We start from the raw sequence: 23,865 nt of genomic DNA, 5'->3' as shown, positions 1-23,865 counted from the left end.
TTCTTTTAGTTCTTGGGATAGGGTGCTAGGATATAGGGCCCTACAAGTTTTTTCCTGTCTAGAACATCCCAGCTAGCTCTAGAATGCTATTTTTGGCTGTGTAAAAATATTTTCACTCAGGAGAATGATTTGACATATATACATTAATGTCATTAGCATTATTATTTGATTATTTTCTTTTGTATGAGTAATATTGGTTGCATATTAAATGATTATGTAGTATCTTTTAATTTTTAAAAGTATAACTACATATTCCACATTAAAGAGAATTTATTAATTACTGAATAATTTATAACTCATTGGTGTTCCATTAGATCCAGGACACTTCTGATTCATCAAAGAGAGATTAAAGCATCTAGTATGATGTAAAATTACATGTATATTAAATTATATTTTTTATATTTTAGAATTTATAAAGCATATTTGAAATGTTTTTGGTTGTTTTTTTTTTTAGGTTTTATTTAAATTCAAGTTAGTTAACGCATAGTATGTATTATTAGTTTCAGGGGTAGAATTTAATGATTCATTATTTGCATATAACACCCAGTGCTCATCACATCACGTACCTTCCTTACTGCCCTTCATCCAATTACCCCATCTTCTCATGCTCCTCCCTGCCGACAACCCTCAGTTTGTTCTCTGTAGTTAAGAGTCTTTTTTTTAAGATTTTTTAATTTATTTTTTGACAGAGATCACATGTAGGCAGAGAGGCAGGCACAGAGAGAGGGGGAAGCAGGCTCCCTGCTGAGCAGAAAGCTCGACGGGCTCGATCTCAGGACCCTGGGATCATGACCTGAGCTGAAGGCAGAGGCTTTAACCCACTGAGCCACCCAGGCGCCCTATTTTATGGTTTGCCTCCTTCTCTCTTTTTTCCTTTTTTCCCTTTTTTCCTCTATGTTCATCTGTTTTGTTTCTTAAATTCCACATATGATTGAACTCATATGATAATTTGTCTTTCTCTGATAGACTTACTTTGCTTAATGTATTATATTCTAGTTCCACTCACATTGTTGCAAATGGCAAGATTTCTTTCTTTTTGATGGCTGAGCAGTATTTGATTGTGTGTGTGTGTGTGTGTGTGTGTACACACACACATACTGCTGCTGCTATCTCCATTTATCAGTTGATAGACATTTGGGCTCTTTCCATAATTTAGTTATTGGTGATGCTGCTATAAACATCAGGGTGCCTATACCCCTTCAAATCACTATTTTTGTATCCTTTGGATAAATATCTAGTAGTGCAATTGTTAGGTTATAGGGTAGCTCTATTTTCAGCTTTTTGAGGAATTTCCATACTGTTTTCCAGAGTGGCTGCACCAGTTTGCATTCCCACCAACAGTGTAAAAGGGTTCCTTTTTCTTTGCATCCTTGCCAGCATCTGTTGTTTCCTGATTTGTTAATTTTAGCCATTCTGACTGGTGTGAGGTGGTATCTTATTGAGGTTTTGATTTCTATTTCCCTGATAAAGAGTGATGTTGGGCAGTTTTTCATGTGTCTGTTAGCCATCTGTATGTCTTCTTTGGAGAAATGTCTGTTCATGTCTTCTGCCCATTTCTTGACTGGATTTTTTTTTGTTTTTTGATGAGGAGTTTGATAAGCTCTTTATAGATTTTGGATACTAGCCCTTTATCTGATACAGCGTTTGCAAATATCTTCTCCTATCTCATAGGTTGCCTTTTAGTTTTATTGATTGTTTACTTTGCTGTGCAGAAGGTTTTATCTTGATGAAGTATCCCAGTAGTTGAGGGTTTTTTTGTTTTTGTTTTGCTTTTGTTTCCCTTGCTTTCAGAGACATGTCTATTAAAAAGCTGCTGTGGCTGAGGTCAAAGAAGTTGCTGCCTGTGTTCTCTAGGATTTTTATGGATTCCTATCTCATATTTAGATCTTTCATCCATTTTGAATGTATTTTGGTGTATGGCATGAGAAAGTGATCCAGTTTCATTCTTGTGCATGTGGCTCTCCCAGTTTTCCCAACACCATTTGTTGAAGAGACTGTCTTTTTTCCATTAGATATTCTTTCCTTCTTTGTCAAAGATTAGTTGGCCATAGAGTTGCGGGTCCATTTCTGTGTTCTCTATTCTGTTCCATTGATTGTGTGTCTGTTTTTGTGCCAGTACCATATGGTCTTGATGCTTACAGCTTTGTAATACAGCTTGAAGTCCGGAATTGTGTACATCTTTGGAAGTTTTAACACTTTAGGAGTCCTTTACCCTTATAAAAATGTGATGACAGCTGTAGAGCTTGCCCCACAGAAATGCACATGCATGCCTAAAGACTTAAACATGCCATATCAAAAGTTCATGCTCCCCTCCTCTGAACCCCAGATTGCAAACTACTAATCTATGGTATGTTCATATGTTATTTGAATATTCTGCCAATATCAAAACCACAGATATATTTTTGGTTTAATGCATGATTTTGGGTTTTGTTTTTTTTTTAAAGATTTTATTTATTTATTTGACAGAGATCACAAGTAGGCAGAGAGGCAGGCAGAGAGAGAGAAGGAAGCAGGCTCCCTGCTGAGCAGAGAGCCCAATGCGGGGCTCTATCCGAGGACCCTGGGATCCTGACCTGAGCCGAAGGCAGAGAGGTTTTAACCCACTGAGCCACCCCGGCGCCCCTAATGCATGGTTTTTAAAATAAATAAATTTATAGTTTTTTTTCACTCACTCATTTCCTCGTTTATTCAACAAACATTTATTAAGTACTTTTTATATGCTGGGTATTACACTAGACTTGGGAAATGCAAAGATATCTAAGTCACTGTTTCTACCCTCAAGGAATGTTTAAGACAGATAATAATTACAATACAGTGATTATAATTGTTCATGATTTCACTGTTTTTAGTCTTTCCCCAATTTATAAGACTCACCCTTTATTTCTGCACTTATTGTTGGCTATGTAAGATAGACTCTTTATTAAAAATTGAACAGTGAATTTACTTACCTATTCTAAAGGATAGAGGTTGTGGATTGGGCAGGCATGGAGTTTTCCATTTCCCAAGAGCTAAAAAATTATGTCTAGTTGAGCAAGATAAGACTCTTCACAAGTGCTTGGCTATCTTTCAGGAATGGAAGGCATCTAGGGGGCATGGTTAGTCATTACTTACCTCTTTAAGGCCTTGGAGAGGTGAGCTAAGCCTCTCTTCATTACTATTTCCTGCTTTTTTGTCCTTGACAGTAAGAAGTTGGTTTCCACTTGGAAAATGAAGGTGGAGAAAGATCTTTCTTCCCCTGTCTCTGAACTTTTATATGGCTTGCTTGCTTATATTCTGGAATGACTGTGATGAAGCTTGAGGTCTCCATCTGGCTTTCAGTTCGTATCATAGGACTGAGTCTGTCTTTTATGACCTCTTCCTCTAAGAAATTATTAGCCTGCTAATTTAGAAAATCACCCTTATGTTTCATTAGTTTATAATTTGAATTGCTTTAGTGGATCATAAAAATCAGTAGTATTATTTCCTCATTCTTTCTTATAACTTAGGTTGCATGCTTTTATTCATTTAATTGAACAATTTCTTTGCCAGCTTTTATAGCATTGTACTAGACTTAGTTGTTGTCCATAGTGATAAAGTGATAAACTCTCACAGAGTTTAAGATGAGGAAGACCTAAATTTAATCAACTGGCTAAGGCACAGTTGTATGCTATAACTAAAGAAGCAAGCAGAGTACTTTGGGAGTGAGAATGGAGAGATTAATGCTAACAGGGGAAAGCCTTCTAAGAGATACTGAATTTGAGCTGAACTTTTGAGGATAAATTGGATGTTGATAGATGAGGAAGAAGAGGCCAACACTCCAGACCTTGGGATTGCAACAGCAATTATCAGACTTTTATAATGAAAATGTGGACTTTTCAGTTTCAAAAGCTAACTGCTAAAGAAGTTGACTTAAGTATAATTTTAAGCAATGGAATGTCTGCAGGATACTGATGCATGATTTCATGCTCTTGTGGCAGTCTTTTTCAAGGATCATTATTAAAGACTTAGGATACTTTGTACTGTATACTTTGTTTATATTCTAGACCATAATTTAAAAGTATATTTTGTATTTATGGTTTCTATATATGGTAAAGCTGATTTTTAATAAATATGTAACCAGTAACCTTATTTATATGATAGAATTATAATATAGTTGGCAGTTGGCCTTTGAAAGATGATGTACTCAATTATTACAGATAAAATGTTTTAAGCAGCTATCAGTGGAATGCTTTGCTACATTACTTCTCAGGTAAAATGGATTCTAGTAATATTTAGGTTCACAAAAATTACTTTCAAGTTACAAATTGCTTTGCTTACCATCTGCATTTTTAAGTTCTTCTATTTCAGTTTACTGCTTTCCCTCCACTTTACAAATCATGATTGAGAAAATCAAAATGTATACTATTTTTCAGTTTGGTTCTTTTTTTCGCAATTTCTAGAAGCTTCTTATGTATTAATGATATTAGTCCCTTTTGTTTGTCATAAGTGTTAAGATGTTTTTCCCACCATTTTAGTTAGAGTACTGATGGTCTTTGAAATACAAATGTTTAACCTACATTTGGAGTCGTAATTTTTTTTAGAGAGGCTTTTCCATCCATTATAAGATCTGAAAAATAGTAACCTGTATTTTCTTAAAATTCTTTTATATTGTTAAAAACAGATATTGCATATATTTCCTGGAATTTTGTTTTATATGTAGTACAAAATAATCTTTTTGGTGACAGCTCACTTATTTTAAAATCATTTATTAAATAATGTGACATGTAAGTCACGTAAAATATACATATCTGTATATAAAGATCTGTGGAACAACACTTAACAGAGAGCCTAAGATGAATTTTCTTTTCACAATATGTGAGCCTGTGATAGTTCTCCTTAACTGAGAGGAGGACTATTCAGATGTTGTCCAATTTTTAATCATTAGAGTATTTGCAGTCTCTACATAAACTTTTTGGAGATATTATAATAGTCTTATTGTTAAACTCAGTTTTTTAGTTCTTCATTTATCATTTTAGTATTTTTTTAAGACTTGGAGGAATATGTTGCTTGCATTTGCAGTATCCATGCTAATTTGCTTTCTGTCTCTATCCCCTTCTAGACACTTCATATAGATGCGCTCATTCAGCACGTGGTCTTTGCTTCTGGCTTCTTTCACTTGACATAATGATTTTGAGGTTCATTCATGTTGTAGCATGTATTCATTTTGCTGAGTATCAATATACTTTTATAATTATTTAAAAATTATTCTAATTGTTTTGTTTTTCTTATTTTCAGTACAAACTCTGTGAGGATAGAGACCATTGCTAAGTATTACCTTAAATCCTTATACCTAGGAATACCGTCTATTGTGATTGCTCAGTACATGGAGTAAAATGTAAAACTCCAGAACATAATTCCAGAATAACATTTACGAACTTACGAAATATCAGCCTACATACCTATCTAACTGTTCTCTGGGTTTTGTTTTTTGTTTTTGTTTTAAATTTATGTATATATTTATTTTGGAGAGAGAGAGAGAATGTGACCTCAAATGTGGCAAGGGGCAAAGGGAGAGATCTTTTTTTTTTTTTAAATTTTTAAAAAAAATTTTTATAAGCATATAATGTATTTTTAGCCCCAGGGATACAGGTCTGTGAATCACCAGGTTTACACACTTCACAGCACTCACCACAGCACACACACACCCCCGCCAATGTCCATAACCCCACCACCCTCTCCCAACCCCCCTCCCTCCCAGCAACCCTCAGTTTGTTCTGCGAGATTAAGAGTCTCTTATGTTTTGTCTCCCTCCCGATCCCATCTTGTTTCATTTATTCTTTTCCTACCCCCTAAACCCCCCATGTTGCATCTCCACTTCCTTGCATCAGGGAGATCATATGATAGTTGTCTTTCTCCGATTGACTTATTTTGCTAAGCATAATACCCTCTAGTTCCATCCATGTCTTTGCAAATGGCAAGATTTCATTTCTTTTGATGGCTACATAGTATTCCATTGTAGATACATACCACATCTTCTTTATCCATTCATCTGTTGATGGACATTTAGGTTCTTTCCATAGTTTGGCTGTTGTGGACATTGCTGCTATAAACATTCGGGTGCACATGCCCCTTCGAATCACACGTTTGTATCTTTAGGGTAAATACCCAGTAGTGCAATTGCTGGGTCATAGGGTAGCTCTATTTTCAACTTTTTGAGGAACCTTCCTGCTGTTTTCCAGAGTGGTTGCACCAGCTTGCATTCCCACCAACAGTGTAGGAGGGTTCCAAAGGGAGAGATCTTAAGCAGACTCCCTCTGAGTGCAGAGTTGGACACGGAGCTTGATCTCAAAACCCATAAGACCATGACCGGAGCCAAAATCACGAGTCAGGTGTTTAACCAACTCAGCCATGCAGGCATCACTTTAATCTGTGTTTAATCTGTATATATATGTTAGTATGTATATGTTAGTATATGTTAATATATGTTAGTATATGTTGGTTAATGTTATGTTAGTATATGTTAGTTAATATATGTTAGTATGTATATTTCTAGCGTAATTCTCTTTCCTTCCTTCCATTACCTTTTTCAGTATAATCAAAACATGAGAGGATATTTATGTAATTTCACACCAGCATAATAAAGCCAGTGCTGGGTGCCTGCGTGGCTCAGCTGGTTGAGCAACTGCCTTCAGCTCAGGTCATGATCCTAGAGTCCCGGGATCGAGTCCCAAATGGGGCTCCCTGCTCAGCGGGGAATCTGCTTCTCCCTCTGACCTTCCCCCTCTCATGCTCACTCTATCTCATTATCTCCTCTCTCTCAAATAAATAAAATCTTAAAAAATAAAAAATAAAGCAAGTGCTATGATATAAAATTTCCTTGTGAAATTATAAGATTGTAGTATATAATATTGTCTTGATTCAGTGATTTGCTTTCATAACTTTTACTTGGGTGTTTCAGTAATAAACTTTTATACAAATGGAAACTTACTGAAATACTGATTGGTTTATAAACAGTGCTATAGTAGATAAAAGAGGTAAAACAACTTTCATGGAGGAATTTTTTTGTGGATTGTATAATTTGTACGTGCATGCATGCTTCTTTGATTGGATGAATTACCAGCTTTGCCTTATAAAACTCCAAGGCAATTTACACTTAATCATGCTGATGAAATTAGGTGAATTACTCAAGATTGCAGAATATAGGACTTAATTTATCATTTGTTATCTTTTCCAGATTTAATCAGGTTACATGAAGTTAAAAGTTAAATACTTTGTCAGCAGTTTACATATGAAGTCTTACTAAAGCATTAAAGTCAAGTCTTTATCAAGTTTAAATATATATTTTAATATCCTAAAATGTATTTTAAGTAATTTATATTTATTTTTATATTACATTAGCACCTAAATGTACTATTTAGGTAGGTAAGGTAAGAATACTGATTTATGGAAGCTCTTTCTACTCTTCCTAACTTTCCTGCTGGTGTTAACTATCAAAATGGACTATTGTCTTTTAGTTTTGTAATTTCATTGTTAAAATATAAAGTTGTAAGTTCTTTGTAATTTCACATTTTCCTACATTTGGGAATAAGTTAAAATGAGGCATTGGGAAATAAATTATTTTTATTAGTTTATGTAGCCTTTTTTGATGGATTATTTATTTGGTAAGACACTTCACTTCCTTGAAACAGTAAAATAAAACATTTAGCAGTTTGCCTTGTTAGTATCTGTTAAAATGGGTAGCTTGGTTTCTAGTCATGAATCATGCTAATTGAAAGAACCTGAAAGCTATTTAATATTTCATTTAGATTGTTACTTGTTTTGTTATTGAGAGCAAGTTATTGGACAGATTTTTTTTTTTTAACATTTTATTTATTTCAGAGAGAACATGCATCTGTGGGGGAAGGGGCGGGCACAGAGGGAGTGGGAGAGTATCCCAAGCATACTCCTTGCTAAGCACGGATCCTGACCTAGGGCTCAATCTCAGGACCCCAAGATCGCAGTCTGAGCCAAAATCAAGAGTTGGACAAACCCAGGCACCTCTGGACAGATTTTTCTGAATGCCACTTGTTTTCTTGAATCTGAATTTTTGTTTCCTTCTTTCTTTGTTAATAACAATCATATTAAAGAATTTGAACTCATAAACTTGATAAAAGTCATGGATGATACTTTCAAAAAAATACATATAAGCCAAGAGAAAAAAAGTAAGGAACAGGGACTTAGCGTATGATAGCTCAGATAAATGATGTACAAATATGCTCCATGTAAGGAGATGCCACTTTCATCCACATAGTCACTTGTATGAAAACATGCAAGTGTGGCGATTTTAGGCTTGTCACTCGAGTCCTGATGCAGCTGGAGGGTGCCCTCTTCCACACAAATCTGCACATCACATGGAGCCAGCCCGTTTACCCACTCAGAATTCTGAGCATGCCCTTACCCTTTTGGCACACACATACCTGTTGTGATGCTCTCTGGGCATCCCCTGAGGTTGCTTTTGTCTCTCCACAGTCCATTCCCACACCAACTCCGGACCTGACACAGATCCTAACCACCCTCTGAACCTGACACAGATACTGGGGGAATGGGGAGAGGGAAGGGTCAAGAGAAGCAGTGTGTACATTGCAAGTGGCATTTGTGTCCCTCTTTCTGATGGTTTTTAAGAAAAGGCCAGATGTAGATGCATGTGTGGGTGCAGCCAAGACTTCTACTCCCTTGGGCTCAGGAAACTTCCTCTGGAAAGCTCTTTGGGTTGTGCAATATTTCTATTTGAAAAAGGAGAGGCTTTTTCTCATTTGCAGGAAAGCAGTGCAAAAGCTAGTGGTTACCTTATAAAGACTCTGTAGATAGTGGACCTATTCTCAGTTTCCCGTGGTGTCTTTTGCCGTCCACCAAGTCATTTTTTGGAAACAAAAACAAGATACAGGAATAGAGATGATCAAGATTCCATAATGCATCTTGGATTTATAGAAGGGTACAGTAGAGCCATATGATACTTGCAAAAAAAGAATGTGTCATTCTGTTAAAAATAAATAAAATTGATCTTTGAGTGTTTTGTAAGACTGCTACAAGAAAAATGTCTTGAAACAATACTACTCACAAACAGAGCTACTGAAAAAGCAAACTCAGAATATAGATTTGGTTTCAGTGGATCCTGCTGATGTATTAAGAAATGAGATGTAGTATTATTTACTCTTTGAAGATGCTTACCAAGATTTTGATTTTAAGTTTTTTTAGTGTTCTCTAAATTATTTCCCCTTCCTCAAAGAAGCAAATTTCTTTTCCTCCCGCCTTCCTTCTCTCTTTCCTCCCCTCTCTCCTTCCTTTTCCCCTCTCGTTCCTTTTTCCCTGTCCCTCCATTCCTGCTCTCTTCTGCCCCATCTCTTTCTCTCCCCTCCACTCTGCATTGTCCGTCCGTCCTTCCTTCCTTCTTCCTTCCATTTTTTGCTCTATGTCTGGAAATTGTTTACTGTCTTCATATTTTAAAATGTAGGTATGGTTTATTCTAGATTATAGACACTCATCTTGTTTGCTTTGTATGTAAGTACTTTGTTTTTCCATACTTTTTGGATTACTGTAGCTTTGTAGTACCTCTTGAAGTCTGAGATTGTGGTACCTCCAGCTTTGTGCTTTCTCAAGATTGCTTTTCCTATTCATCTCCTCCTTGAATGGGAAATCCGAGACAAGTAGAATTTTCATAGGGCGTGTTGATTGAGAATGTCTCTGTGGGGCGGATGGGAAGAGAGCTGCCTGTCTGGCTGTAGGCTCCCTACTGTGGTAATGCAGAGGGACTTATTCTGGGTGGTAACCCCCACACAGGAAGCCTTAGTACTTCCTGGTTAATCAGTGAAATGTCCTTGAAAAACAACTTGTGTTCCTGGATGTGGTTGGTAAAATATTCTGCCTCCCAATCTGAAATCATTTTCCTGGGCAGTAGAGGTCAGGATGCATGGTATTGAAACAGTTGTTTTGTGTGTAAACTTTTAATTAACCTTGATTTTGGCTCTGCTTTTCACTTCCACCCTTAATCCCAATGACTCCCATCTTCACTGTAGCCCCTTTACGCTATCTTCTGGGTTGTCTCCCCTCTACTTTTTATCCCTAACCCTTTGCTTTCCCATCTTCCCGAAACATAGTGCTGTCTTCTCCCCTGTTCCTTCACCCCCTTCTCCTCTCTTCCTTCACCGTTCTGGGTTTATGCTCTTCAAATATTGATATTGTAATTACTATGGTATTAGGTAGGACTAGAAGGCAACACATTTTCTCAGTGTGCAAGTTTCTGAAACATGCATATCAAAAGGCAACATCTGTTACAATTTTTACTACCACCAGTGTTTGAAATTTTCATTTTCATAACATCCCAACTATTAGTTTTTTTTGCCAGCTGAAGTGTATATGTTTCTTGTTCTAACATGTAATCTTCTGTAAGAAACTAGCAAATCCTTATTTTTTTTGAGCTGTTATTATAATTTTCTATGAATTGTTTGTTCCTTTGAATTTCGTAGTCACTGTGAAGTCCTGGGCTTGGTAAGCAGTTTTCATAGAATCTTTATGCAGTATACTGACTCTTCATCACATTTGCTTCAGATATCTTCTAGTCTTTGTTTTCACCCTAATTTTAATTACATTTATTTTATAAATTACATTTTAATTGAACATGTTTATCTGCTTCATGATTTCTAAACTTTGAAGTAATAAAAAAGTTACTACCCCTCCAGACAATTTGCACTAATTAAGAATTTTAGTTTTGTTTTACTAAACTTTCTAAAATTAATTTTTGTGGAACACTCTTGCAGAATAATTTGGCACTGCATTTTGAGAGCCAAGAAACTGTCTCTGTATTTTGATCCTATTCTCAGAAGGTTTAATTAAAAGGAGGGATAAGAGTTTGTTTAGTGGTTTGAATTCAACTGTATTCTTATTTTGTCTAAAGCTTTGAAGTACTAAAATGTAAAATATTTTTGTGTTTTCCAGATTATTGCTCAGTTGTAACAATTGTGGACCAGACAAATGTAAAGTTAACCTGCCTGCTCTTTAGTGGAAATTATGAAGCACTTCCAATAATTTATAAAAATGGAGATATTGTTCGCTTCCATAGGCTGAAGGTATAGTTCATACTGTCCAGAACTCCTATCTGTTTGAAGAGAACTGTGTATTTTTCTAGTTAGCCCTAATTATGTAGTTGCTGTGGTAGAACACGGCAGTAAGCATTTCAGGAGACAAGAACAAATATAAATAATACTAGACATCAAATATTAATATTCAGAAACCTCTTCATTTGGACAAACTGCCTGCCCTCCTTCCACAAGAAATGCATTAGATGCCATGAGTTAGCCTCATTGCAGCCTGTCTTCTCACTTCTGAATGTAGATTGATGCTCTAAAGGTTTCCATGTAGAACTGGTTAAAAAAAAACAAACAAAAAAACACCCTAAGCCAACAGGGCCTTTTTTTTTTTTAATAAAATAATTATACAGTGATTGAGAGGTTGTATTATTTTTCCATTTATTGTGTTAATTCAAGTACAGTGAAAATTATTGAGACATTAAGTATAAAATCAAAGTAAGTTGAACTTCATTTATGAAAAATGTGTTAAAACATGAACAGATATGTTGGTACTTTTAAAATTGTGCTATCAATTAAATGTAAGGAAACCTTTAATATGAAGGTTAAGCTATTAAATAGTATTATTTAAATTAAATACTTTAATATTTAAAATCCCTTCGGGTTTAAGCATTTCAATCCCTTCATCTTTTCCTCTTGTTATATGGGTTTCCATAAAGCTCTTTCATTATCTTGGTTGTCTTTTTTCTTCTAATACTTTAGTTTATCTGTGTCCCTCATGGTCAGTGCGATGCCCATAGATGAGCACAATATTCTGGTGTGTTCTCTCTTAGTTTTGGTGGGAATTACCTTTCTTTATCTCTTATGCCTTTCCCTGATAATAGATGAATAGTAGAGAATATTTGTGTTAAGTTAAAAAGGAAATAGAAATATTATCATCATAGCAAATTTACCCCAACTTCAAAAAATAACTTATTTCTCACATACTATTGTTTCAGACAGTGCACTCTTCCCTCGTCATGTTTTTAGTTGTTATTCTTGCTGTTGTTTCACTGAAGTAGGATAGACACCTCTCAGTTCTATTTATTTTAAGGAGAATAGACTGTAGGTTTTGGTTTTTTAATGTCTGGCTTATACTTGTGTGAGTCAACCATATTACTGCATATAGTTTCACTTTGTTCATTTTCATAGTTAAGTGTGCGAATGCATCAGAATTTATGTATTCTGTGGGACATTCATTTTGAGGATATTATGCTGCTATAAACAGTCTAATACATATCTTTTAGTGAATAGATATATATTAATATTTTTATTATTAATGAAAAATTTACCAGATAGGCTTAATAGATTAGCTGTATCATGTTTACCTGAACATAGGTCAATAGAATTTATCTAATCTGAAGAACAAGGATAAATAAGAGATTGACAGAATCCTGGGGACCTGTGCAATGATATCAAATTGTGAATCATCATTTGAGATGTACAAGAAAACCATGTGAATGGGAAACAAATATTTATAGAAATACATAGAAATGACCAGAATTTTTCTAAATGTGATGGAAAACATTGACTTACAGATTTTAGAAACTCAGTGCACTCTGTGCATGGCACCACAAAGCAAAGCATGCCTAAACAAATCACTGTGAAACCATTGAAAAAGATTTGAAAAAAGAACTTGAAATGAGCTGGCAGAGAAATAACACATTCCATATAGTAAACTGTAATACTGGCCATCTTTGATTTCTTATCAGAATTAATGGCACTTGAGGAACAAAGCAATGATAAATTTAAAGTGATGATAGAAAATTGATTCACCTGGAATTTTGTATCCAGAGAAAATATTTTTCAAAAATGAGAGAATCCACGGTCAGCATATCTTTACTACTATTAAATGCTAAAGGATGGTGTTCAGAACAAAAAAGAATGCTACCAGCCAGAAACTTGATGGTTAGGAAATAACTAAAAACAAAGGAAATGATAAAAAGACACTGTTTAGTTTTTCTTCCCATAATTTCATTAAAAGATAAATGACTGTTTAAAAGAAAAATGGTAACATTAGTAAACATGGAGTTTATAAAATATGTAGAAGAATATGAACGATAGCACAAAGGGTGGTTAGGGTGGTAAAGTGGAATTAACCACCAAAAGGTTAGTACATACCTTCAAAGGTTAGTAAGGGATATTGGCAAGTGGGGAGTATGACATGGAAAGGAGGGATGATACAGTGGAACTATATTGATTCCAAATAAACTTTGAGATAAGGATTCTTTCATAGCTCAGAGGAGGTAAACAATACTAGTAAGTTCAAAATTAGACAGGAAAGGAACAATAGAAAAACAGTTTTTAAAAGGCAAAAAGGACACAAAAAGAAAACAAATAAGATAGACTAAAATATAATCATATCAATAATTTTATGTAAATGGACTAAACACTCGACTGAATAAAAAAAGAATAAATACCAACTACCTACAAGAAATGAAGACTTCACAAACAAGTTATAAGTAAAACTATAGAAAAGATATACTAAGCAAACAATAAGTGTAAGGAAAATGAAAGCATTAAAGTAATATCAGACGGAGTATTGAGGGAGATTAAAAGGGGGGGAATTTCATAAGGATAAAAAGATTAAGAAAAGTAATAAATGTAAAAGTACAAGCCTGGTAGGATCAGGGAGTAGACTACCTAGACCTTTAAAAAATAGAAATAAGATAAAATAAATACTACATAGTGTTCTAAGTTTACATGGTGCTTATGGATTTTGATACAGCCCAGTTGACTTTTATAATTTTGTGTGCTAATTAAGTAAAATATATTAAATAAGCATATCTTCTATTAACTACCCTGGCAAGACTTTATAATCTTTCAAATTTCTTGAGTTTTGGGGTTCTGGGTCAGTAAGCTGTTTTGTTTTCTGCTCTGCCCAACTTTGTTAGATCCAAGTGTATAAAAAGGAGACTCAGGGTATCACCAGCTCTGGCTTTGCGTCTTTGACATTTGAGGGAACTTTGGGAGCTCCTATCATACCTCGTACTTCAAGCAAGTATTTTAACTTCACTGCCGAGGACCACAAAATGGTAGAAGCTTTACGTGTTTGGGCATCAACTCATATTTCACCTTCTTCGACATTAGTAAAATTGTGTGATGTTCAACCACTGCAGTATTTTGACCTGACTTGTCAGCTCTTGGGCAAAGCAGAAGTGGATGGAGCATCATTTCTTCTAAAGGTAAATATTTTAAATACTTGAAATTATAAATTAGCACCACTTACATATCTAAACAGAGGTTATATTTCATTCTGGTGGGATAAATGTGCATACTATGTATTATATTAAGAACTTTAAGTCTAACTTACCATTTTTGATGAGCCTAGATATTCATGCAACTCTACTCTTGAACTTACACTTCCAGAGAAAAATAGCATTCTCAATAGTTTAAATATACTTTATGCTTTATTTATTTCTTATTTTAGTATTAATAAAATATAAAGTTGTTTTCTATGTTATATTTTAGTTGGAACTCTACATATTTGTATTTCTGCTTCCCTGTCAGGGTAGCCTTCCTATTTTTTTTTCCCCCTAAAGATTTATTTATTTATTTGACAGAGTGAGAGAGATCACAAGTAGGCAGAGAGGCAGGCAGAAAGAGAGGGGGAGGCAGGCTCCCTGCTGAGCAGAGAGCCCAACGCGGGGCTCGATCCCAGGACCCTGAGATCATGACCTGAGCTGAAGGCAGAGGTTTAACCCACTAAGCCACCCAGGCGCCCCAGCCTTCCTATTTTTATGCTTCAGTTTTAATCACACAACCTAGTCTTTTTTTTTCTTTTTTAATAAATTCTAGAACTTTTGTAATTTTGTATCAATACTTAATCTGTTAGGAATTTGTATATTTTATATATAGATCTGACAAAAATAATGTAGCAACACTCTACTCTCTCAGCTCCTCCCCCAAAAGACTGATAGCTTCGTCTAGAAGCTATTTTAAAGTCACAAAAACAGTATACATGAAATGAAGGAACAGTTTCCAAGTGGAGAAAAATGTTTGGGACATAAAATGTAACTATTCCCAAAGTGTTTGTTCTGGTTCTTTGAATAATCTAGGGAACAGCGAGTGACCCAAACTCAACGATTATTTATTTGAAATTTGGCACAGTCACCAACATTATTGAAGACTTCCTTTGTAAGCTGACCCTGGCAGACAACCTCTCTTGTAGAAAAATCAGTGTTTTCTGTTCAGTAAGCCTGTTTCTCTTGTCCAGCCAAATTTCTTACATACAGAGGCATTCTTACCTCATGCCAGATGTCTCTCGCCATGCCCTTTTATAAAAAGTGTAGCGGTGTCTTAAAAGCCTAGCACAACACAGGCTAGCTGACATGGTGAGGGTGATGTAGTACATACCTACTCATCCTGTGCCCCTTGTCTCAACATGGTTTACATAGCAATCCAATATATCTTTTCCTTTTCCAGCACCCATGATTTTCATGCATTTGAATTCATAGCCTCTACCATAAACCAAATGTTCCTATCTGTACTTTAAAGGCCTTTTCCGAATTAGAACAAGGTGAAAAAATGAGCAAAGTTTAGAATACGTTTCTAGAAGTTAGGGATTTATACTTAAGAAAATCAGCAGATACAGTCATAAGGGTTTATATATAAGATGGTAAGAAGGATAAATTCAACAATATGTTAGTACTTTTTTCTAAGTAGTGTGAATTTTTTTCTTCTTTACATTTACTACATGTCCTATATCTATGCAGCCCTTTACAATCAGAATATACACCATATTTAAAGTTCAGCAGGTATTTGGGGGAATACCTTTAATTACGTTTAAGTTATATTATTAACAGCAAATAAAACTCTTTTAAAATAATCTTTTACAGTTACACAAAATGATCATTAAACTTTGCTCTGCCCTATTATGGCAGGTATGGGATGGCACCAGGACCCCGTTCCCATCTTGGAGAGTCTTAATACAAGACCTTGTACTTGAAGGAGATTTAAGTCATATCCATCGGCTGCAGAATCTGACAGTAGACATTTTAGTCTATGATAATCATGTTCAAGTGGCAAAATCTCTGAAGGTGATGTTGAGTAGCAAATGTTTGCTCTTTTTGTTTTTATAAATGCGGGTTAAATCACATTTACAGATGATATTTGAGGTCTAGAAATTAACTCCAAATTTATTTTTTCTTTAATTTTTAATTTGTAAAATATATTGAAAACAAATTATTAGAAAAAACTCAATTATTGGAAGATGCATTAAGTTATAGTGGTTTAACAACTTTTTAAAGTAAAATTAAAGAAATTCCCTGAAAATTTCCAGGAAAAATTTTTTGTATGAAGTTGTACAAAATATTTGTAAGCTTAAATGTTAAGCTTTATTAATTGATTTTTCAAAATCTAGCCTACAACTTTGTACTCATTAATTTAAGAAACTTTTTTTAAGATTTAATTTTTTTTATTTGATAGAGCACAAGTAGGCAGAGGCAGGGGGAAGCAGGCTCCTCGCTGAGCAGAGAGCCTGAAGTGGGTGTGGGAGGATGGGGGAGTGGATCCCAGGATCCTGATATCATGACCTGAGCCAAAGGCAGAGGCTTAAGTCACTGACCCATCCAGGTGCCCCAGTTTCAGAAATTGTTAATCCACCTCATAAATTGTGTGTGTTTATACTATACAGTTTATTAGAATTTGCTCACTGCTTTTGAGTTATTTTTTAGGTAAAAGTGAACTGTCCAGATATGGCACTTCTTGACTATTAATATTGGGAATATTTTATTTATTTTATTTTTTTAAATTCCTTTATTTGCAAGTATCTTTTCTAGCAACAAGTGGCATCAATAATAGCAATAATAATAGTAATATTTGTTAAGCACATCATATGTATTTAGTGCTATCCTGTGCAGTTGGTATTGTCACCTTTCACGTTTTACAAATGAGAAAACTGAGCAGTCACAGGTTAAGCCCAAGATTTCATGGCTACTTGGGTGAAGCCAGTATTTCAATACAGTGTTTGTTTCCAGGATCAGTCCTTTTAAGCAGTATAAAGAAATGACTTTCTTTATTGCAAATAGATTCTATCCTACCTTTAGGGAGTTATACAGCCTACTTACAGAAAGTTATATGGCCTACTTATGGGAAGAAAACAGTAAAAGTGAATTGCAGTTGTTTTAGATCTGAATTTTATGCCCAGCTTCCCTTTGTAAATAAATGTTCTTGATGAAGGAAATCGTTCTTCACACACACAAATAAACCCACCCAAATAAACTCAAATCGATAAATTAGGTTAAAGTCAGGATCCAGGAAGGCGATAACTGAATTTTCATGTCCTTTATATGTGTACATGCTTTCATACTCAACATATAAAGATAAAATGACTGCTGAAGATGCATTTTGATGCTTTTCCCTGATTTTCTTTACATTGATTATTTTTTTTTAAAGATTTTATTTATTTATTTGACAGACTGAGATCACAAGTAGGCAGAGAGGCAGGCAGAGAGAGAGGAGGAAGCAGGCTCCCTGCTTGGCAGAGAGCCCAATGCGGGGCTTGATCCCAGGACGCTGGGATCATGACCTGAGCCGAAGGCAGAGGCTTTAACCCATTGAGCCACCCAGGCGCCCCTGATTACTTTATTTGTAATGTAAATGTAATGATAAAACCAATTCAGAGTCTTTTTTAAATACGGAGTTTTGGGGCACCCGGGTGTCTCAGTAGGTTAAGCATCTGTCTTGGGGTCAGGTCATGATCCTGGGGTCCTGGAATCAAGCCCTGCATCCTGCTCCCTGCTCAGCAGGGTGCCTGCTTCTCCCTTTCCCTCTGTCCCTTACCCACCAGCTTGTGTGCTCTCTCTCTCTGTCTCAAGTAAAATAAATACAATCTTAAAAAAGAAAATACACATAGAGTTCTTATGAATGAAAAAGATTTACATTTTTAGATTCTGCTTTCACAATTTAATTCCCTTCTCTTTCTCTGTGCTGCTTTTATAGGTCTTTCTGTTCTCCCTCGCTTGTCCTGATCCCCTTGTCCAGGTCCTGAACAGCACCTAGCACAGTGCTTTCCTTATAGTAAGGATGAAGTAAATAATATCTACTAGTGAATGAGTGTGAATTTATGTCAGATTTTTTTCAGATCCCTTTTAGTCTGCTTTATCTCACCCACTAGAGGGTGCTCTGAGCACACATTACTAAGAAACTATAGGGCACTTAATCTTTTTCTGAAAATACGATAACATATTATTTATCTGTAATATAATAGAAAAATGAAAAGGATTTTCTCTCTGTAAGTAATGTAACTGGAGGCTTTTATTTAATGTATATTGGCATCCCATTTTATTTGTCCTAAGACAACTTTATACAATTTGATATTAAGAAATCCTGAGTCAGATGACATTGATACAAATGAATTCTTATCAGTACTTGAAGACAGCTGTTCGAAATTGCATTTTTATACTGAAATACATGGAACAGATTTTTGTTGTATAGGAACAGGAAATTTTTTTTAATAAAAGAGAATAATTAAAACAGTCTTAAAGTATAATATAATTGGCTTTTATATATGTTTTATAATTGAAATCATTCTTAACATTTTTCCTCAATTTTGCTTTTAAGTGTTAACACAAGCACACATGCATAAACCCACATATACATGGAAACACACACACACACACAAATATTTTGAACTTTTTGTCTAGAAATTAAATCATTATATTCCCAATCATCAGTCCTATCCTGACATAATTTAAAAATAATTATAAAAAATACTTAGTCATAATTATGTTTTGGCCTTCAGTGACCCAAGAGCTATAGTTCGACTAGTTATTTTTAGACATATAGAGGGAATTTCTTGATAGTTTGTAAGGAATATTAAAATTATTTCCAAAGGGATAATAACTTCTTAAATAGCTTTATTTGCTTTGCTTTATTTTTGATGTTTACTGAAATGATTTTATCACAGTTTTTGAAAGTGTATTTTTATAATTTTGGTTATGACTCCCTCACTTCTATGTTTAGAATCTTATCCCATTACTGATAAGACTAAGTGATGTGTGTCTATTATAGTAGAACATCTGGCACATTTCATAGTATATTTAGCAAGCTTAAAAAAAAAATACAATGCTGCCTCCAGAAGGAATTTCTGGAAATAACAGTTTGTCATCTTGATAGACTATATAAATAAATTCTTTCTTGGTCTGTGCTGTTTTATTATGAAAGACAGTAGTAGAAGAGTTAGTGTAATAAATATCCATGTGCCTATCAATCATCTAAACTTAACATTTTTTTTTAAACTTAACATTTTTAAATGTCCTACTACACTAATTTCAGGTACTTTTAATTTTTAGGACATAAATCTCTACATACTGAATCTTCTTTGTACCTCTGTTCATTCTTCTATTTTGCTCCCTAGTATCTTCCTTCTGTTTATCCTAATATGTAAGTTATGTACACCCATGTTTATTATGCTTTAAGTACTTACCTCTGAAAAATACATATGGTATATGTATTACTCTCTAATTTACTTTCTTTGAAATTATATTTTTAAGATATATCCATGTTCATATATGTATCTGCATTAATACCACAAGGTCTTAATTATTATAGCTTTATTTTTATTTTTTATAGCTTTATTTTTTTTTTTTTAATTTTGTTTTTATTTACAAGTAGGCAGAGAGGCAGGCAGAGAGAGAGGAGGAAGCAGGCTTCCGGCTGAGCAGAGAGCCCGATGCGGGGCTCGATCCCAGGACCCTGGGATCATGACCTGAGCCGAAGGCAGAGGTTTAACCCACTGAGCCACCCAGGCGCCCTATAGCTTTATTTTTAAATGATACTCTGTAGGGATACCTGGGTGGCTCAGTCAGTTAAACTGCTGCCTTTGGCTCAGGTCATGATCCCAGGGTCCTGGGTTCAAGTCTCACATAGGGCTCCTTGCTCAGCAGGGAGCCTGCTTCTCTCTCTGTCTCTGCCTGCCACTCTGCCTGCTTGTGCTCCGTCTCTCTCTGACAAATAAATAAATCTTAAATAAATAAGTAAATAATATTCTGTAGATCAAGCAAACCTTCCCCTCTCCCCTTCCAGTTTAGTATTCATACTTGACTTGCTATTCATGTTCATATACATTTTCAGATCAGCTTTTCAAATTCCATAAAAGACACTGGGGAATTTGATTGAAATTACACTGATTTTAAAAATTAATTTGGGGGGGGAGATTATTGTCTTTATAATGTTGAAGTTTTTTGTTTATGATATCTTTCTCCATGTGTTTAGGCCTTTAAAATTTTTTTTTTTTTTATATCTACACAGTAGGGCATTTCTCTAGAGGGAGGTGGTTTTTATTTATTTATTTATTTTAAGTAAACTCTTCACTCAATGTGGGACTGGAACTCATGACCCCAAGATTAAGAGTCACATGCTCTGCTTACTAAGCCAGCCATGGACCCGCACATGTTTAGGTCTTCTTTAAGTTCTTTTTATATACTATACTGGTGTGTTACCTATATTTTAAAAGAATCACAGAGTGATAAATGTCCAGAAAGAGTGAGACAAAAGTAAATAGAAGTTTTTTCTTCCAGTGTCTTACTTTGGACACCATGAGGAAAATCAGTTTTGTCGTCTTTTCTTTTTTCTTTCTGGGTTTTTCTTCTCTGACTCTTTTTATCCCCCACCCATGCCATATTGTAGGGGTCAGTGGAAAAAGAGAAAAAAAAGACCTAAATCCCTACCTCCTTACAAAAACAGTACTGGGAGGAAAAAGTTTGTATAGCTTCTTTCTTTGAGTAGGTGTCAGTTTCTTTGATTGACATTTTATATCTGTCATTTTAAGTCTTCTACATTAAAAGAATATCAAATACTCTATATTTAAAGGACATTTTTAAGATTAAGCAAGGTATCTAAAATTATAGAAATTTAGTTCAAAATTATAATTGGTTTAATCTTGTATTTGAACTCAGAATTGTATAGGCACATTGCTTATTACAAAAGTTTTCTTTCCATAAAACTTGTGGAATAGGGGAATATTTTAATATTACATTAAAAAATTTCTAGTATTCTCATAATAAGAGTGTTTTAGCAATCACTTAATTAAATCTTTTTTTTAAAGATTTTATTTTTATTTATTAGAGAGAGAGACAAAGATAGCGACAGAGAGCACGAGCAAGACGAGTGAGCATGAACAGAGAGGAGGGGGAGAGGCAGATTCCCCACTGACCAGGGAACCCCCTCCCAAGGCGGGGCTTGATCTGCCTGATGGAGGATCATGACCTGAGCCAAAGGCAGACACTTAGCGGACTGAACCACCCAGGCGTCCCAAATCTTACCTTAGAAGTAGCTAAAACAAGTTATTTTCAGTAACCTCAAACAGGTTTTCCAAATCAAGTAGAGGGCTTGAGTTTGAGTTTAAGCAGTGGTTTCTTAACTACTGCATTTTATTAATTCTAAGATTCAGTCTTATTTCACACTTTAATATCTCTGACATGGAAATATGTCTTCCATTTGGAAAAAAACATACAGATGGATACATACATATAGAGAGATATACATGCATGCATACATGCACTTATATATTGTATGTAGATGTGTATACATGAGTTTATGTAAACATATACATGCATATATATCTATATGTGTGTGTGTATATATATATACACACACAGAGAAACACATTTTGGTTTTGATACAGTGTCTGTAGGGCTGATACCTATAGCACAGACCGGTATAACACACCAGGACCTTTCTGATTAGTAAGTACCCCTGATTGTTGGTCTTATTCCCCACTTTGCTTTGTTAAGTATTTTATGTATCAGAAATTGTTTGATCTTTCTACATTTTCTAAATAATAAATAATGTATTTTTAGGTTGGAAGCTTTCTTAGAATTTATAGCCTCCATACCAAACTTCAGTCAGTGAATTCGGAGAACCAGGCAACATTGTTAGCTCTAGAGTTTCATCTCCATGGCGGTACCAGTTACGGTCGGGGAATCAGAGTCTTGCCAGAGAGTAACTCTGATGTGGATCAGTTGAAAAAGTAAGCATATTATATGCCTATTTAGAAATTGTAAATAAGGTATTAATTAAGCTGCTTCCAAGATACTATTGTACTGGATTCGGGTGGATGGATCCGGTAAGTTCTTTGTAATCGATCCTCATAACTTGTGCCAACTATCCATTTGTTTAAATAGATGAACCAAATGAAACAGAAATCAAGCAGTCGCAGGTTCAAATAGCTAAATAATGGCAGAGCTAGGAATGTAGTCAGGTTTCCAGTAGTTACTTGTGCACTTAGGTCTACTCTGTGCTTGTGCTCTTTCTTCTTCCACCATTTGGCACATTTCCCAAGTACACCAACAGATAGTTGAAACTGGAGTTTAGCTAGAGTTTGGAAGACTTGACACATATCTAGAATTCCATAAAGTGCCTGTGACTGATAAAATAGGTATCAGAAGTGTTTTTAAAAACTTTTTTTAAAAGTTTTTAAAACTTTTTTTAAAAACTTTTTAAAAACTTTTCGATGTGCCCAGAAAGTGAATAGTACCTTAAGTCCTGCTACATTGGCAGTTTTCTTTTTTGTGACACATCCCTAATGCTCACTGTGTACAGAAACGTTTTCACCAGTAATCTACAAAAGTAAAAATAAATCTTCTGCATATCTTCAAAGAGCTCTAGAAAATAAACCCCATTCAGTAAGTTGAAATGAAATATTTTTACATTTTAATGTATTGAAATCAGCATGACTTTTAAAACCAATTAAATAAGCTATTTTAATAATTTTGTCTCAGTTTTACTTCTTTATTTCTTATATTGCCCGATATAAAGCACTTTCACTTTTGGACTCTGGAATGAGATTCTTCTAACAGAATGCCATCATTAAATTCCCAGTTTATTTTTGTTTGCAGCATTTCATTGTCCTACTATTTTACTCATATCTTTGTAGAATCAGGTTTTTTAAATTTAGAGTACCTTTGGGGTAGCCATAGACCTTCTACTGAAGAAGTTATACACATACACACACACATAATTTTTATACAATTTCAGTGATTTCTTGGTTTCTAAGGATAGAACTAAACTGATCATATTGACTTTGTTTTATGCAATTTGATTTGAAATTATATTCTTTCAATTATAGGGTTTTAGAATCTGCCGATTTGACAGCCAATCAGTGTTTTGATGGTATATGCCATTCAGAACACGAGGACAGCTTTCGGACTCTTTCAAGTAAGGACAGTTTTTAATGTTAATGGTTTAGTCCTTGCTAACTGAAATGGCTTTATCAGTATTAGTTCTCTTTTTTAATATTGTCCCACCTCTTCCTCTCTTTTTTGGTTAAATCCATATTCATTGTAAAGGAATAGGGTAAATCTATATCTGTGTCCTATGTAAAGGTAACATTATTTCTGCCTTAATTATATAATTGCATTTTCAAATTGGAATGGTAGGGATTACTTAATTTGTGATATATGTAGTTATTTTTTTTTTTTTTTTTTTTTTTTTTTAAGATTTTATTTATTTACTTGACAGAGAGAGATCACAAGTAGGCAGAGAGGCAGGCAGAGAGAGTGAGAGGGAAGCAGGCTCCCTGCCGAGCAGAGAGCCTGATGCGGGACTTGATCTCAGGACCCTGAGATCATGACCTGAGCCGAAGGCAGCGGCTTAAACCACTGAGCCACCCAGGCGCCCCTATATGTAGTTATTTATGTATGTATGATACGTTGTGTGTATATATGTGTACACGTGTATGTATTCATTAAAATTCTGTATTTCCTAGGCAACCACTTGCCAGTTTCTAAAATGAACAGTGGTTGGTTTTGCTGCTTTATTTCAAAGAGCTAGATTATTTTTTGATCATACATATTTTAGAAATACA

At 34.8% G+C, this 23,865-nt stretch overlaps 1 protein-coding gene across 3 annotated transcripts in view; it reads left to right on the top strand.

The window, feature by feature from the left end:
• The window catches only part of POT1 (protection of telomeres 1), a 78,037-nt gene that overhangs the window by 32,445 nt on the left and 21,727 nt on the right, over positions 1-23,865 (top strand). For all 3 annotated transcript variants that reach the window (XR_013967618.1, XM_080817942.1, XM_080817943.1), the window contains exons 8-12: positions 10,930-11,060; positions 13,952-14,242; positions 15,941-16,096; positions 21,860-22,029; positions 23,128-23,216. Coding sequence is in view for 2 of the 3 variants with exons in the window: in XM_080817942.1 (XP_080674068.1) it covers positions 10,930-11,060; positions 13,952-14,242; positions 15,941-16,096; positions 21,860-22,029; positions 23,128-23,216 (837 nt within the window). In the remaining variant the exon portion in view is untranslated. The remainder of the gene's footprint in view (positions 1-10,929; positions 11,061-13,951; positions 14,243-15,940; positions 16,097-21,859; positions 22,030-23,127; positions 23,217-23,865) is intronic.

Source organism: Martes martes (genome assembly GCF_963455335.1).
Source record: "Martes martes genome assembly, chromosome: 11".
NCBI classification, from domain to species: Eukaryota; Metazoa; Chordata; class Mammalia; order Carnivora; family Mustelidae; genus Martes; species Martes martes.
This window is presented reverse-complemented; position numbering and strand designations above follow the sequence as displayed.